At 34.6% G+C, this 16,771-nt stretch overlaps 2 protein-coding genes across 9 annotated transcripts; one reads left to right on the forward strand and one right to left on the reverse strand.

Annotated features, from left to right (window-relative positions):
- Positions 1-4,990: 4,990 nt before the first annotated feature.
- Positions 4,991-6,410, forward strand: LOC133843342 (uncharacterized). The gene is made up of 2 exons (XM_062276850.1): positions 4,991-5,166; positions 5,246-6,410. Exons 1-2 carry the CDS (start codon positions 5,034-5,036, stop codon positions 6,052-6,054), a joined length of 942 nt encoding a protein of 313 aa, XP_062132834.1. The 5' UTR covers positions 4,991-5,033; the 3' UTR covers positions 6,055-6,410.
- Positions 6,411-6,899: 489 nt separating this feature from the next.
- Positions 6,900-16,296, reverse strand: LOC133842846 (fibrinogen-like protein 1). 8 transcript variants are annotated; one of them, XR_009894447.1, is made up of 4 exons: positions 12,175-12,305; positions 10,982-12,108; positions 7,551-7,784; positions 6,900-7,480 (listed from the first exon to the last, which is right to left on the reverse strand). XR_009894447.1 is itself a non-coding variant. In XM_062276116.1 (3 exons), the coding sequence occupies exons 1-3, from the start codon at positions 12,250-12,252 to the stop codon at positions 7,685-7,687; spliced, it is 1,305 nt and encodes a 434-aa protein (XP_062132100.1). In that variant the 5' UTR covers positions 12,253-12,305; the 3' UTR covers positions 6,900-7,684. The 8 variants fall into 8 exon arrangements, 5 of the variants coding, with proteins under 5 accessions (XP_062132100.1, XP_062132103.1, XP_062132097.1 ...); XR_009894445.1 differs by having other exon boundaries at positions 7,546-7,784; XR_009894446.1 differs by having other exon boundaries at positions 6,900-7,033; positions 7,403-7,784.
- Positions 16,297-16,771: the final 475 nt, after the last annotated feature.

The following is a 16,771-nucleotide window of genomic DNA, read 5'->3' on the forward strand; positions in this document are numbered from 1 at the left end:
TATTCTACTTCCCTTAAATGCAAATGTATCATAAATGTTTTTTATTTAAGATTGCTTCAACTCAAAAATCTTATTTCAAGATTGTTCTTTTGAAGATCAAAAAAATCTTAAATCAAGATTTTTTCAATATAGATTTTTTCTCTCTGCGAAAAAGGAATGTGAGATGAATTCCTTTTTCGCTTTTTTTTTAGTAAACATTACTTTTTAAAAATTAATTTTATTTAGTAAATATGTAAAAAATGATATTAAAGGAAAAGCAAAGTATTGCAAAAGTTGAAAATTATGAACATTTATCATATAACAAAAAAAGTAATGAAGATAGGATTTATTAAAGAAAAAAGTACCGTAAAAAAATGAAAAATTTTCCCAATTTGAATTAACGACTTTATGAGTTTTTAAAGCACTGTGCGTGCACTTTGGAGGTTGCTGCAGTTGCAGTTGCAATTGTTGTTGTTGCTGTTGCAGTTGCTGTTTGCTTTAGGTGAAATGTGCAATGTGTGAGCTGCAATCGAGACTGAGAAGCAGCTGCGACGATCTGTCGAATCCGTCGAAGCCGTCGAATATCCGTCGAACTGTCGATTGGCGTTGGTCTCCGTTGCATTTGCGTTGTAAATATTTTTAATTGCTATTGGAATCTCTTCTCGTGTGCGCTTCATGGACATCTTTCAATTGCAGTTGCACGTTACCAGTTGCAGTTGCAGTTGCAGATTGCAACTTGCAATTGGAGTTAGAGTTGGAGTTGGAGTCGTGTGGGTCGGCAAACTGTAACAGCAGCAACATCATTGGTTGCCGGTCGGTCCGGTTGATCGGCCTCAAAGCCAGCATTTGGCATTGGCAACATGTTGCTTCTGCTCCCGTTGTTGTTGTTGCTGCTGCTCCCGTTGTTGGTGTTGTTGTTGTTGCTGTTGCATGACAAGTCATTGGAAAATGTTGCTGCCTGACCGTTTGACATAATAACTGGCCACATTAGCAGCAATTGGCATTAGCCAATTAACTTTTTTCTGCTATGGTTGCTGCTTTCCTCAGTCACGCTTTTCCTTATTCGCAGCATTCATTGACACCTGCAATTGTTGTTGTTGTTGCTGTTGCTGGCCGCGTTGCTGTCGTGTTCATGTTGTTGATTGGCAATCAATTTGTTGTCAGTTTTTATGATTCGCAGTGCGTCAACGTCAACTGCAACTAACTGTTTTTCATCTCAACTCTTTCGATTTATTATGTTGTTGTTGTCACTGTTGTGGTTGTTGTTGTTGCTGTTGCTGACAATTAACAAATAGCAGTTGCTGCCTTTTGCATAGCTCAAGTTCGGTTTAAGAAGCAGCAACATGTGGGTGCCGCTGTCGATTGCTGGCGCGTGTTGCTAAGCCAACCGACAACAACTTGAACAACGGCAACAGCTGCTCACAATGTCAAAGTTGTCGCTTGGCTTTGCTGTCTGCCATTGGCTAGACATATGGCCAAGATAAGCGGCATAATTATGCAAATTTGTTATAACAATCAACAGCGGCAGCAACTGCGACAACAGCAACAGCAACAACAACTGTGACGACAACAGCAACATTTTATGGTCGACTTAAATTGACGCTTATGGAGCGTTAGAATTACCGATTACTACAATAAGATAAACAATCATATTATATGTATTAACTTTTCCATGCTTATTTTATGCAAATTCCACATTTAACTTGAAATTGAGACTTAAAACTGAAACTGAAATTGATACTGTAGCAATCTGTAAATGTAAATAGATTTGCCTGGATTTTTATGGGTTTACAGCTAGTCTTAAAAGATTATTGCACTGGTTCTCGCTGAGTTTTATGTTTCCATAAAGATTAATAATGATTAAACACGCTCAAGGCGTGTGAACATAACCTCGAAATTAAATCCAGGAAAACAGCAAAACATTAATTAAGCAACATTGTATTATGCACAAGTTATTACTACAACTTATTGAATAACATTTAGTTTAAAATAACTTTTTTACAGTATGTTTACATCAACTTATTGCTGTTACAGCAGCAACAGTTGCTGATTTTTAGAGTGTACGTTAAGTGTTTGATAAAAACTTTAATTATATTAAATTTAAATGATTTCAAAATAATTAATTGCTGTGTCATTTTCATGTAATGATTTTGCAGTTATTGTGTGAGCAATTATTGCTAATGCAGCAGCAACAATTGTTGGTTCTTTGAGTGTACCTAAAGTTTTTGCAAAAAAATATATTAGCTTATTTTGATATAGTTTTAAATGAAATAAAAAATCAAACATATTCACTTTTAAGAACTTTATTCCTTATGTGTATTGCAGCTGCAACAACAACAGTTGCTGGTTTTTGAATTATACTACAAATTTTTTTATATTTCAATGGTTTTGAAATAATTAATTGCTGAATCGCTTTTACTTTTATTGATATTGCAACTTATGAGCAAGCAAGTATTGCTGCTGCAACAGCAACAGTTGCTGGTTTTTAGAGTGCACGTGAAAAAACTTAAATTACAATTTAGTTAAATGGTTTTAAAATAAGTAATAACCGTGTCATTTTCACTTTTAAAGAGTTTACAACAAATCTGATGACAGGTATTGCTGATGCAGCTGCAACCGTTGCTGGTTTTTTGAGTTTCAATAAAAATGTTGCATAAAATTAAATTATATTATATTTAAATGGCTTTAAAATAACTAATTGCCATGCCGTTTTTACTTTTATTGATATTCCAACTTATAAGCGAGCAAATATTGCTGCTGCAACAACAACAGTTGCTGGTATTTTTCAGTTTAAAGAAAGATTTTGCAAAAAATTATATTAACTTATATTTGCATAGTTTAAAATAAAATAATTGCAATGTCATTTATAGTTTTAATGATTTTACAGCTCATGTGAGGGCAAATATTGCTGCTGCAACAGCAACCGTTGCTGTTGTGCTAAGCAAATGCAAAGCAACTGCCAAGAATTATCTTTAATAATAATTACACAATTGAGATTAAGTAATTGACATGCCATTTACAATAAGATCACAACTCTATAGGGCAAAAAATTACATGTATTGCTGTTGTGCGAGCAACAATCGCAGCAACTGCAATGAGTTTAATTAATTAATAATGCTACCATTTTAGATAAAATTGTTGGCATGCTATACTTGGGTTTAAAACAAGATTGTTGACAACAAATTACTTTAATTTTAGATAACATTTGCAGCATGCCAACTTAAGTAAAAAACGACTTTACAGGGTATCAGCAACAGTTGGTGACTAAACAAAGCGATCATAAATAAGCGAAAACTTAGAGCTACAAGTTGACGCAACTGATTTGAATACAAACATTGACTAGAGTCGGATTTGGAATTTGTGGCAGCTACAAATCAATTGCGGCAGTCACAGTCACAGTCAAGAGTCAGAGTCAGTGTCCAAGGGGCAAGATCCACAAGATCGATGGTACGCATGCATAAATGCCTCCATAATCATTTCGTTGTACGAAATTTAGATGTCACTTTGCTGTCAGTCTCAAGTTCCTGACGAACTGACGGACGACAAACAACGATCAACAGAGTGAGAGAGAGAGAGAAGACAACGACAACGCGAAGATCGCGAAAGACGTTGCCAGATCATGTCCATATTTGCATTTTTGAAATGACACATGGAAATTTTTGAAAGCGGAGCACAAAAACGGCCAACAGATTGACAGCAGCTGCAACCAAAAACAAAACACAAGACAGAAAAAAAAAACCGACAGAGTTCCAGATACAAAAGACGTAGACGGAATGCTAAACGAAAGTCGTGCACATATGGATATGGATATATAGTATATGCTAGATGTCTGTTTGCCAAAGATAATTGCTGTCGCATATTTTCCAGCTTGTCCACTTGTTGCAGCAGCAACCGGCAACTGGCAACCGGCTGCCTGTCAGCAACATGTGTTGCCAAGCTGCCGATTTTGGGCAACATTTTGCAATCCGGCAATCGCAACGATTTGCCAGCAACTGCAGCAAAATATTTGCAGTAAATGCGATTTTCAACTATCGCCACACGTAATCGACGGTCGCAATCGTAATCGTAATCGTAATAGTAATCGCCATCGAATTGGTAATTTGCATGTTTATGCAAGCTGCGAGACACTGTGCGCTTAGGCGTGATGACGTTGCCGGTGTGTGCGCCAAGTTCAATGTCTGGAACGAGACGAGAGCGTGAGCGAGAGCGAGAGAGCATAAAAAACATTGGCAACGCCAACGTCAATGAACGGCAGCAAAGCGCATACAACAACAACACAGCGAGAGCGAGAACGAACACCAAGAATGAAAACAAACAAACAGAGAAATAATAATAGAGATAACGGGACCACTTCAACGACACCCTGTACTTAACTTCAGTGCGAAATGGAAACGAGGTTGAAATACATACGCAATGCTAAATAGCAAAATAAAACACACTACACCAAAGCAAAACAATGAATCTGAAATACACTAACAAGCAATGAAGTAGAGCTGCAAAACAATCGACCATCGATGTTTTCGATGTTTTTCAGTTAAAACAAAAAAATAACAATTAAGAAGTTGTTTTTATTAGAGATCATAATCATAGTGGGCGAAGAACCATCGATGTTTAGAAAATTGAAGAAACATCGATTGTATCTACAATGAAGACTCTCACAACTACTCCAAAACTAGTTGCAAATTGTAGACAACCTATTAATTGAATACTAAATAAAGAATTTAGTTGCGTGCCACTCACATTGTTAAACAAATTTAAAATTACTCTACGGATGCGCATCACGTCGCCAAACACATTACATATTCACACTATCCTTTCCAAGAAAGCATAGACAAAATCAGAACAACAACAACACTGCCCACGTTTATTATTTTTGCCATCTTCGTAGAGAGAGTTTCACAGACAGTGAGCGCACGCGAGAGAGAGACACCGGCGTCGCTGTTGTTGCTAAGCTCTCTTTGTTGAGTTCTTACTCTCCGGTTTGGACAGAGTGCATTGTTGGTGTTGTTTACGTTTCGTTTGCGTTTTTAGTTTCGTGATAAAGTCGCAGGCAAATGGACATACGCAGGCTGATCAACGAGGTTAAGCAGCGTCCCGCTCTCTGGGATGCCAACCATTCGGAGCACGCCAACCGCGTGGAGACACAGCGTCAATGGCTCAACGTGGCGGAGGCAATGGATGTCAATGGTGAGTCAGACCAACAAAATCAAGCTAACCTCAACTGAAACTCTTTCGTTTGTTCTCTCTCCTTCTCTCTCTTGCACAGTGGAACTGTGCCGCAGCAAATGGAAAAACTTGCGCTGCAGCTATCGCAGGCTACAGAATCGACAAAAGAGCAGTCAACAACAACAAGCGTCGCCAGCACCTCAATGGACCTATGCCGAGGCCATGAGCTTTTTGGACAACTGTTGGCATCGCGAAGACGACGACGATTGCGCGTCGAACGTCAACGACACAGCGATACAATTCAAAGCGGAACCCGATGAAATGGAGACGGACAACGATGCACTCATGCAAGAATTCCAAAGTGCGGTAACACCGCAAGCAATGCGTCGTCTCTCCCACAACATTTCACTGGCCAGCGCTGCAGCCGAGGAGCAGCAATCGGAGGCGCCCGTAATGAGTTCCTCCTGCCCCCTGCCAGCGGGCACAGCGATTGCGGCGGCAGCGGCGAGCAGTTGTCAGTGTGCCAAGCGTGTGGATGAGCAGGTTAATTTCCTGGAGGATTTAAAGCGGGAGGAGCAGCAGCTGATGCAGTCGACGAGCCAGGATTTGGCGCGTTGCAAGAACGTGTTGCATGTGGGCGACGCGGATTACAATTTCCTTGTGAGTATTCTGCCCATGATGAAGCAGATGTCGCCACTGCAAAACGTCAGCTTTCGCGCCAAGGTGGGCGAAGTGTTGTTGCATACAATGCAACAGCCGCCCATGCAACTGCAACAACAACAGCAGCAACAACAAGCGGCACAGGAGTCGCCGCAGCCATCACAAATGTTGTTGAACCAACAGCAGATGGCCTTGGACCAGGCTGAACAAGTCGACTCCAGCTCGAGCTCCGCCACAAATTGGAATTGAGTCGCCGATTCCACGATTCCAATTCCAGCTGAGCCAGCTTCCCATTCAATTGAGAGAGCAACATACAGAGAGAACTAGAGAGAGAGAGAGAGTGAGAGATTGACACGAGTTATTAACCCAATAAATGCGCATGCTCACGACTGTACAGTGGTGTGAGGTCTATTGAACACTGGACAATACTCATATGCTTATGTTTACATCGTATTAATTGTATTTGTAATGTACATTTAAATTTTTATTGAAACTGTCCAGTTTGGCGTTAATAAACTTTAGTTTAAAAATAATAATAAAAATAAAATTAATACTTTGAGTTGGTCAAAACAGTTCTTAGTATTTAAAGAGTTTTAATGCTTATATTATTATATTTTTAAAAATAAAAAAAAAAATTAAATAAAAAATCAGATTGAGTTCGTAATTTCCAAAGATGACAATTGTGTACTGGGGATATAATCTTTCTCTTTGCAGATTTTGAACCTTGTTTACAAGTTATTTTAAATTACTAAAACGAGGGTAATCAAGGTGTCCGAAGTAATCTGTTATGATTGGTTGAAACTATTTTTCCAAAGTAATTTACAATTACTAAAACTTTTCTAAAGTCAGATCGTATGACGAATGAGCTCCTTCTAAATTGATCTGATTCTCATTAAGTACTATGAACTTAGAAACAATTTATACTTTTTTAAATAAATGGTGTCTGTACAGATGTAAAGATTAACTAGAACTTTTTTTTTAAAGGAAATTTTTACAATTATTGAAACTTTATTTCAAAATGAAAAGTAATTTTCTCAATTATTGAAACTTTATTCCAAAATCAGATAAACACCTGACGGTAATCAAATGGGTAATCAAATGAGCACTCAGTGTCTTAAGGGCTGTTTACGAGCAGTTGATGTTTCACTTGCCTGTTGATCTGCAGTTTGACTCATCAACCCTTCAAGATAGAAATCAACTTACCTTTTGTAGTTGTAATCCCTTGACCCTAAAATGACTGAAGGGAATGGGTTAATTGTTAATTTGAACATCCGAAAACTTGTTTAACAAGTGTATGATCTAGATTTAAGAATATGTAGCATCTGTTAGAGATTCAGATGTGAAACTAGCAAATGTTTCACTTTTATCTCGAATCTTAGGAATTGATAATTATGTTAAGACAGGTTTAAAAAGATTTTTTATTTTGGGAACTTTTTAAATTCAACTATGTATTTAAATTTATAGGAATTTAATTTAATTTAAAATTGATGTCTTCATATTAATAGAATATAGTGATGGAGTTCTAGTAAAAGTTCATGTTAATAATAATTATTGATAAAATACACACATGTATGAAATAGTATTACTAAATACCCACGTTTATAGGGTAGAAAAGTATTATAACTTTGTGCCGGAAGGAAATGTATGTAACAGGTAGAAGGAGACATCTCCGACCCTATAAAGTATATATATTCTTGATCAGCAAATTTAAAAAATTTAATTTGTTTTTAAATGTCATACATTACAACAATATCAATATAATCTCATCTCTTTCGTTGGTACATTCTAATGTAAATCTGTTTATCAAATATATAATACTTAGTACGATTTAAATCGTAAAAATGGATTCTGATTTCGAATTTTCTGTTGTTCACTTATTTTATTCATCTTTGGGACGAATAAGCATCTTAGCTTCTTTGAGATAATTTGCTGTTTCACTCCACCAAACTAGATCCTTGCCGTATAATCCATTTAAGTTACTGCATAGCAAAAAATTATTTAACATGTATACTAATACATCAAAAATAACAATTTTAAATACGAGTATTTACCATTTAAAACAGTTGTTGTACCACCAACCACTATTAAACCAAACTGCACAATTATCAGAAGAAGCGTCATTATCCCGATCGAATGTTGTGAATTTCATCTTATCGCTGTCTCTCATCGCATTCTCAATATTTCCCCTGAATTTACCCAAGCTTAGTGCGTATCCATTGTCTTCATCAGATATTTCGAAATCATCATATCGAGCGTAGAAGATGCTGCCACTTAAGGTAACCAAATGTATGTAGAGTTCGTATTGCTGCAAGCTCGTTAGTCGATACATCTTTTCTAATCCTAGGAAAAAGTCACTATCCAATGAACCGAAACCTTTGCGATATGTGGCCCAATCCCTGGTAAAGTTCTCTTTTCCACCAATTCGCTGCTGTATTACTATCCAACCAGGCCCAGCTAACTGACTATCGCATAGGACATCGAAGGAACCAACACCAGAAACTTCAATTTCATGCACACCAGGATGTTCTCCGAAAGGGAGACAACTTGAAGGATTATTATTATTAACAATTTCTGCATTACTTATTTCAATGTCTTTATCTTTCTTAAATAACATGGGTTGCCTCTCTTCTAATTTCAAACTAATTGTTTTCTGATGTTCTGTGATGTTTTGAATTGTTGCAGAGTATCCAGAAATTTTCTCATCTTTTTCAATAACACTAGAATTCAGCTTTTTTAATTGATCCTCACATATTTCCAATTTGTCAGATTTATCTGATAAATGTAACCAATGAAACCAATTAAGGTTTATAGTTGTTTGTTGTGAATTAATCTCAGATTCTAATTTATCAACTTTACTTTGACACAATTGCAAATCGTTTTCTTTTCTTATTATTTCGTTTTTATACTCATCTAATTGAAATGCCTCCTTCATGAGCTTTTCATGAATTGCTACAATTTCACGATACTTGATCATAAGATCTGCATTTATTTCACTTATATGCTTTTCCTTAATTTCACTTTGATCTAACTCATTACGAACTTGCTTAAAGTAGTCTAGCAAAGGCTTCACACTTTTGTAGATTTCACTGTGACACTGTTCTTCTATTTGTCTGTCGTTCTCGTACGTCTGATAGGAAAAAAATACTAAACATTAAGCACTTTCTTAACTGTATACACATATGTCAATATTCACCTCTTCTCCTGTTGTTGTGCCCACCAAGAATAGTTTGAGGATTATTAATAAAACTAAGTTTATTTTTGTTCTACCCATTTCGAAAGCTTCGATCGGACTAAAACAAAGATGAATCTGAAACTAAATATTTCGTTTGAATTGATGAAGAGCTTAGCTCTGAATTGCTGATTTATGTATATATAAAACAAATACGTATTGCAAACAATTTGAATTAAGGTCCAACGTTCTTAACGTAAGAGAGGTCGAAAGATGAGATTGTGTAACAGTGATAAGGAACAATATTACATTATACGTTTATATTGTTCTTGATATTATTTAAGTCGACAGAATGAGTACAAAATTAACAATAAATACACCAGATTGTCGATCACCTGATGAAACGAGATTCATTTAATACAATCTCACCTCTTTCTTTCAGGCATTCCAAATATATTCAAATCTCTCTTAAAAGTAGCTATTCATATATTTATTGGAAAAGCATATAGTGCACTATAACAATTATACCCATAACTTTTAATTACATTTTGGATTTGAATTTCTCAGTTGATCACTAGATAATTTTTATACCCGCTACCCATAGGATAGAAGGGTATTATAACTTTGTGCTGGCAGGAAATGTATGTAACAGGTCCGACCCTATAAAGTATATATATTCTTTATCAGCGTCAACAGCCGAGACGATCTAGCCATGTCCGTCTGTTGGTCTGTCCGTATGAAACACTGGATCTCAGAGACTATAAGAGATAGAGCTCTAATTTTTTTTCGACAGCATTTGTTATGTTTGCACGCAGATAAAGTTTGTTTCAAATTTTTGCCACGCCCACTTCCGCCCCGCAAATCAAAAAAATCGAATAACAAGTTTAATTTTAAGGCTACAGCTGTATATTGTATACAATAATAACTATAACATACTACTTATGAGTCCTCAAAATTTGATTGCGATCAGATACAAATTGTGGAAGATATTAAAGAAATACTTTTGTATTGGCAAAAACGTCTACTTACTAGGGGTCTGAGTTGCTTTGGCCAACAATCTGGTATATTGTGTCGTCCATGGTATATTTTGAATGTGGTACTATATCGATCTAACAAATATACCGTTTGGTATGTTTTTAGAATTTTTGTAGTATTTTCGGTATATTTTGAAAAAACCGCAATATTTTGCTTTTATTAAAAATGCGTAGCGGGTATCTGTAGCTTTCTTACTTGTTTTGATGACATTAAAAAACTTTGCTATTTTTATCCACAATTTTGTTAAACTTTTGCTTTCTAATTGTAACGAATGATATTGAACTATGTTAAAATGAAAAAGAATATTTTGTTGTTTAAGATATTATTTTTTAATTAAAGAAGAGCATTTGAAGAATCGTTTTTTTTAGATATTATTTTTACATTAAAGTAAAGAATTTGAAGAATGTCAGCACTTTTATAGCCAACTTAAGATTTATACTTTTGGTACATTTTGAAGAATTATATAAAACAGAATAATTATAAAACATTCTTATCTTCGACTTTAGTAAATAGAAAATTGGGAAATAAAAGTGATTTACTCTTTTTTTAAGGTTAACTTGTAAAGCGAGAAATTTGTAAATTGCAGCTCTGCCGAAAGTAAAGAGTTGAAGAGTATCTGAAGATGTAAAGCTTACTTAACTAAAATTGAATTTGTTTTGAAATGTCACACATTACAACAATATCAATATAATCTCATCTCTTTCGTTAGTATATTATAATGTAAATCTGTAAATCAAATATATTTAGTGCGATTTAAATCGTAAAAAAAGGATTCCGATTTCGAATTTTCAGTTTTTCACTTATTTTTGTCTTCCTTGGGACGAATAAGCATCTTAGCTTCTTTGAGATAATTTACTGTTTCAGCATACCAATATAGATTCCTGCCGTATAATCCATTTAAGTTACTGCATAGGAAAAAAATTATTTAACATGTATACTTTTACATCAAAAATAACAATTTGAAATATTTACCAATGACAACAATCCTTGTACCACCAGCCACTTTTATAACGAACTGCACAATTATCAGAAGAAGGGTCATTATCCCGATCGAATGTTGTGAATTTCATGTTTTCGTGGTTTCTTATCGCATCCCAAATATTTCCCTTGCATTTACCCAAGCTTAGTGCGTATCCATTGTCTTCATCAGATATTTTGAAGTCATCATATCGAGCGTAGAAGATGCTGCCATCTTCGGCAACCAAATGTATGTAGAGTTCGTATTGCTGCTGACTCGTTAGTCGATGGATCTTTTCTAATCCTAGGAAAAAGTCACTATCCAATGAACCGAAACCTTTGCGATATGTGGCCCAATCCCTGGTAAAGTTCTCTTTTCCACCAATTCGCTGCTGTATTACTATCCAACCAGGCCCAGCTAACTGACTATCGCATAGGACATCGAAGGAACCAACACCAGAAACTTCAATTTCATGCACACCAGGATGTTCTCCGAAAGGGAGACAACTTAAAGGAATATTATTATTATGTGATGTCCTATTTAATTTAACAATTTCTGCTTGGCATATTTCAATGTCTTTATCTTTCTTAAATAACATGGTTTGCCTCTCTTCTAATTTCAAACTAATTGTTTTCTGATTTTCTGTTATGTTTTGAATTGTTGCAGAGTATTCAGAAATTTTCTCATCTTTTTCAATAACACTAGAATTCAGTTTTTTTAATTGAACCTCACATATTTCCAAATTGTTGGATTTATCTGATAATTCTTCTTTACACTCATCATAACTCGCAAGAAAATTTGCATTAAGTGTTAATTTGTTTATAGTTGTTTGTTGTAAATTAATCTCAGATTCTAATTTATCAACTTTACTTTGACACAATTGCAAATTGTTTTCTTTTCTTATTATTTTGTTTTTGTACTCATCTAATTGAAATGCCTCCTTCATGAGCTTTTCATGAATTGCGACAATTTCATGATACTTGATCATAAGATCAGCATTTATTTCACTTATATGCTTTTCCTTAATTTCACTTTGGTCTAACTCATTGCGAACTTGCTTAAAGTAGTCTAGCAAAGGCTTCACACTTTTATAGGTATGACCGCCGCACAGTTTGTCCATTTCTCGGTCGTTCTCGCATGTCTGATAGGAAGAAAATAACAAACATTAAGCACTTTCTTGACTGTATACACATATGTCAATATTCACCTCGTCTCCTGTTGTTGTGCCCACCAAGAATAGTTTGAGGATTATTAATAAAACTACGTTTATTTTTGTTCTACCCATTTCGAATGCTTCGATCGGACTAAAACAAAGATGAATCTGAAACTAAATACTTCGTTTGCATCGATGAAGAGCTTAGCTCTGAATTGCTGATTTATGTATACTATATTGCAAACAATTTAGATTAAGCTCCAACGTTCTTAACGTAAGAGAGGTCGAAAGATGAGATTGTGTAACAGTGATAGGGAACTATATTACATTATACGTTTATATTGTTCTTGATATTATTTAAGTGGACAGAATGAATACAAAATTAATAATAAATATACCAGATTGTCGATCACCTAAAGATGAAACGACATACATACAATACAATCTCACCTCTTTCCTTCAGGCACTCCAAATATATTCAAATCTCTCTAAAAAGTAACTTTACATACATATATTTATTGAAAAAGCATATAATGCACTACTACTACATTTTGGATTTGAGTTTCTCAGTTGATCACTAGATAATTTTTATACCCGATACCCATAGGGTAGAAGGGTATTATAACTTTGTACCAGCAGGAAATGTATGTAACAGGTAGAAGGAGGCATCTCCGACCCTATAAAGTATATATATTCTTGATCAGCATCAATAGCCGAGACGATCTAGCCATGTCCGTCTGTTGGTCTGTCCGTATGAAACACTGAATCTCAGAGACTATAAGAGATAGAGCTATGATTTTTTTTCGACAGCATTTGTTATGTTTGCACGCAGATCAAGTTTGTTTCAAATTTTTGCAACGCCCACTTCCGCCCCCGCAAATCAAAAGAATCAAAAAACAAGCGTAATTTTAAGGCTAGAGCTGTATATTGTATACAATAATACCTATAAGAAACTAATTATGAGTCCTGAAAATTTGATTGCGATCAGATACAAATTGTGGAAGATATTAAAGAAATACTTTTGTATTGGCAAAAACGCCTACTTACTAGGGATCTTTGTTGCTTTGGCTGACAATATGGTATATTGTGTCGTCTATGGTATATTTATACCCGCTACCCATAGGGTAGAAGGGTATTATAACTTTGTGCCGGCAGGAAATGTATGTAACAGGTAGAAGGAGGCATCTCCGACCCTATAAAGTATATATATTCTTGATCAGCGTCATCAGCCGAGACGATATAGCCATGTCCGTCTGTCCGTCTGTGTGTCTGTGTGTCTGTCCGTCCGTCCGTATGAACACCTAGATCTCAGAGACTATAAGAGATAGAGCTATAATTTTTTTTCGACAGCATTTGTTATGTTTGCACGCAGATCAAGTTTGTTTCAAATTTTTGCCACGCCCACTTCCGCCCCCGCAAATCTAAGAAATCGAATAACAAGCGTAATTTTAAAGCTAGAGTTTCGAGTTTTTGTTTATACAATAATTACTATAGTAGTTGTGATTCCTGAAAATTTGGTTGCGATCAGATAAAAATTGTGGAAGTTATTAAAGAAATACTTTTGTATGGACAAAAACGCCTACTTACTATGGGTCTGAGTTGCTTTGGCCGACAATCTGGTATATTGTGCCGTCTATGGTATATTTTGAATGGTGTACTATATCGATTTACCAAACATATCATTCGGTATATTTTTAGTATTTTTTTAGTATTTGCGGTATATTTTGAAAATGATACCGCAATATTTTGGCTTTATTAAATTTGGGTAGCGGGTATCGCACAGTCGAGCACACTCGACTGTAACTTTCTTACTTGTTTGAATGTGGTACTATATCGATCTAACAAATGAACCGTTCGGTATGTTTTTAGAATTTTTGTAGTATTTTCGGTATATTTTGAAAAAAACCACAATATTTTGCTTTTATTCAAAATGGGTAGCGGGTATCTGTAGCTTTCTTACTTGTTTTGATGACATTAAAAAACTTTGCTATTTTTATCCACAATTTTGTTAAACTTTTGCTTTCTAATTGTAACGAATGATATTGAACTATATTAAAATGAAAAAGAATATGTTGATTTTTAAGATATTATTTTTTAATTAAAGAAGAGCATTTGATGAATCGTTTTTTTTTTTAGATATTATTTGTACATTAAAGTAAAGAAATTGAAGAATGTCAGCACTTTTTAAGCCAACTTAATATTTAAACTTTTGGTATATTTTGAAGAATTATATGAAACAGAATAATTATAAAACATTCTTATCTTCGACGTTAGTAAATAAAAAATTGGAAAATAAAAGTGATTTACTCTTTTTTTAAGGTTAATTTGTAAAGCGAGAACACGAACCAAAATAATAATGACATTTAATTAGTAAACTGCAGCTTTAGCAGCTCTTCCAAATGCTAAGAGTAGGAAAGTATCTGAAGATGCAAAAGCTTACATACCTAAAATGTAATTTGTTTTTAAATGCCATTACAACAATATCAATATAATCTCATCTCTTTCGTTGGTACATTCTAATGTAAGCCGGTTTAACAAATATATTTAGTGCGATTTAAATCGTATAAAAATGATTCTGATTTCCAATTTTCAATTCTTCACTTATTTTTTTTTATCTTTGGGACGAATAAGCATCTTAGCTTCTTTGAGTATATTTACTGATCTAGTCCTCCATTTTAGAGTCACGCCGTATAATCCATTTAAGTTACTGCATAGGAAAAAATGATTTAACATGTATACTAATACATCAAAAATAACAATTTGAAATATTTACCAATCAAAACATCTGTTGTACCACCAGCCACTTTTATACAAAACTGCACAATTATCATAAGAATCAGAATCATTATCCCGATCGAATGTTGTGAATTTCATGTTTTCGTGTTCTCTCATCGCATCCCAAATATTTCCCTTGAATTTACCCAAACTTAGTGAGTATCCATGGTCTTCATCAGATATTTTGAAATCATCATATCGAGCGTAGAAGATGCTGCCATCTTCGGCAACCAAATGTATGTAGAGTTCGTATTGTTGCTGACTCGTTAGTCGATGGATCTTTTCCAATCCTAGGAAAAAGTCACTATCCAATGAACCGAAACCTTTGCGATATGTGGCCCAATCCCTGCCAAAGTCCTCTTCTCCACCAATTCGCTGCTGTATTACTATCCAACCAGGCCCAGCTAACTGACTATCGCATAGAACATCGAAGGAATCAACACCAGAAACTTTAATTTCATGCACACCAGGTTGATATCCGAAAGGGAGACAACTTGAAGGAATATTATTATTATGTGAGGTCCTATTTAATTTAACAATTTCTGCATGGCATATTTCAATGTCTTTATCTTTTTTAAATAACATGGTTTGCCTCTTTTCTAATTTCAAACTAATTGTTTTCTGATGTTCTGTGATGTTTTGAATTGTTGCAGAGTATCCAGAAATTTTCTCATCTTTTTCAATAACACTAGAATTCAGTTTTTTTAATTGAACCTCACATATTTCCAAATTGTTGGATATATCTGATAATTCTTTTTTACACTCATCATAACTCTCAAGAAAATTTGCATTAAGTGTTAATTTGTTTATAGTTGTTTGTTGTAAATTAATCTCAGATTCTAATTTATCAACTTTACTTTGACACAATTGCAAATCGTTTTCTTTTCTTATTATTTTGTTTTTATACTCATCTAATTGAAATGCCTCCTTCATGAGCTTTTCATGAATTGCTACAATTTCATGATACTTGATCATAAGATCAGCATTTATTTCACTTATATGCTTTTCCTTAATTTCACTTTGGTCTAACTCATTGCGAACTTGCTTAAAGTAGTCTAGCAAAGGCTTCACACTTTTATAGGTATGACCGCCGCACAGTTTGTCCATTTCTCGGTCGTTCTCGCATGTCTGATAGGAAGAAAATAACAAACATTAAGCACTTTCTTAACTGTATACACATATGTCAATATTCACCTCGTCTCCTGTTGTTGTGCCCACCAAGAATAGTTTGAGGATTATTAATAAAATTACGTTTATTTTTGTTCTACCCATTTCGAATGCTTCGATCGGACTAAAACAAAGATGAAACTGAAATTAAATATTTCGTTTGAATCGATGAAGAGCTTAGCTCTGAAATTCGGATCTATGTATGCAAGCAATTTAGATTACGCTCCAACGTTCTTAACGGAAGAGAGGTCGAGAGATGAAATTATGAAATAGTGATAAAGAACAATACTACATTTTACGTTTATATTGTTGTTGACATTATTTAAATCGACAGAAGGAATAAAAAACAAGTAAGAAAGCTACAGTCGAGTGTACTCGACTGTGAGATACCCGCTACCCATTTTGAATAAAAGAAATATATTTTGCGGTATTTTTCTCAAAATATACAGAATATACTGCAAAAATACATAAAATATGCCAAATGGTATATTTGGTATATCGATATAGTACCGCATTTAAAATATACCATAGGCGGCACAATATATCAGATTGTCAGACAAAGCAGACGTAAGTAGGCGTTTTTGTCCATACAAAAGTATTTATTTAATAACTTCGACAATTTCTATCTGATGGTAACCACATTTTCAGGAATCATAACTACTATAGTAATTTATGTATATACCAAAATTCTAGCTTTAAAATTACGCTT

Source organism: Drosophila sulfurigaster, chromosome 3 (genome assembly GCF_023558435.1).
Source record: "Drosophila sulfurigaster albostrigata strain 15112-1811.04 chromosome 3, ASM2355843v2, whole genome shotgun sequence".
Classification (NCBI taxonomy): domain Eukaryota; kingdom Metazoa; phylum Arthropoda; class Insecta; order Diptera; family Drosophilidae; genus Drosophila; species Drosophila sulfurigaster.

Excerpts from the sequence above, each read along its gene's own strand:
- LOC133843342 (XM_062276850.1), top strand. The coding sequence starts at position 5,034 with ATGGACATACGCAGGCTGATCAACGAGGTTAAGCAGCGTCCCGCTCTC. Across the intron at positions 5,167-5,245 it reads GGAGGCAATGGATGTCAATG|TGGAACTGTGCCGCAGCAAA; the intron begins GTGAGTCAGACC and ends TCTCTTGCACAG.
- LOC133842846 (XM_062276113.1), bottom strand. The coding sequence starts at position 16,167 with ATGGGTAGAACAAAAATAAACGTAATTTTATTAATAATCCTCAAACTA. Across the intron at positions 16,024-16,089 it reads GCACAACAACAGGAGACGAG|ACATGCGAGAACGACCGAGA; the intron begins GTGAATATTGAC and ends TCTTCCTATCAG. Across the intron at positions 10,915-14,893 it reads TACAACAGATGTTTTGATTG|TAACTTAAATGGATTATACG; the intron begins GTAAATATTTCA and ends TTTCCTATGCAG.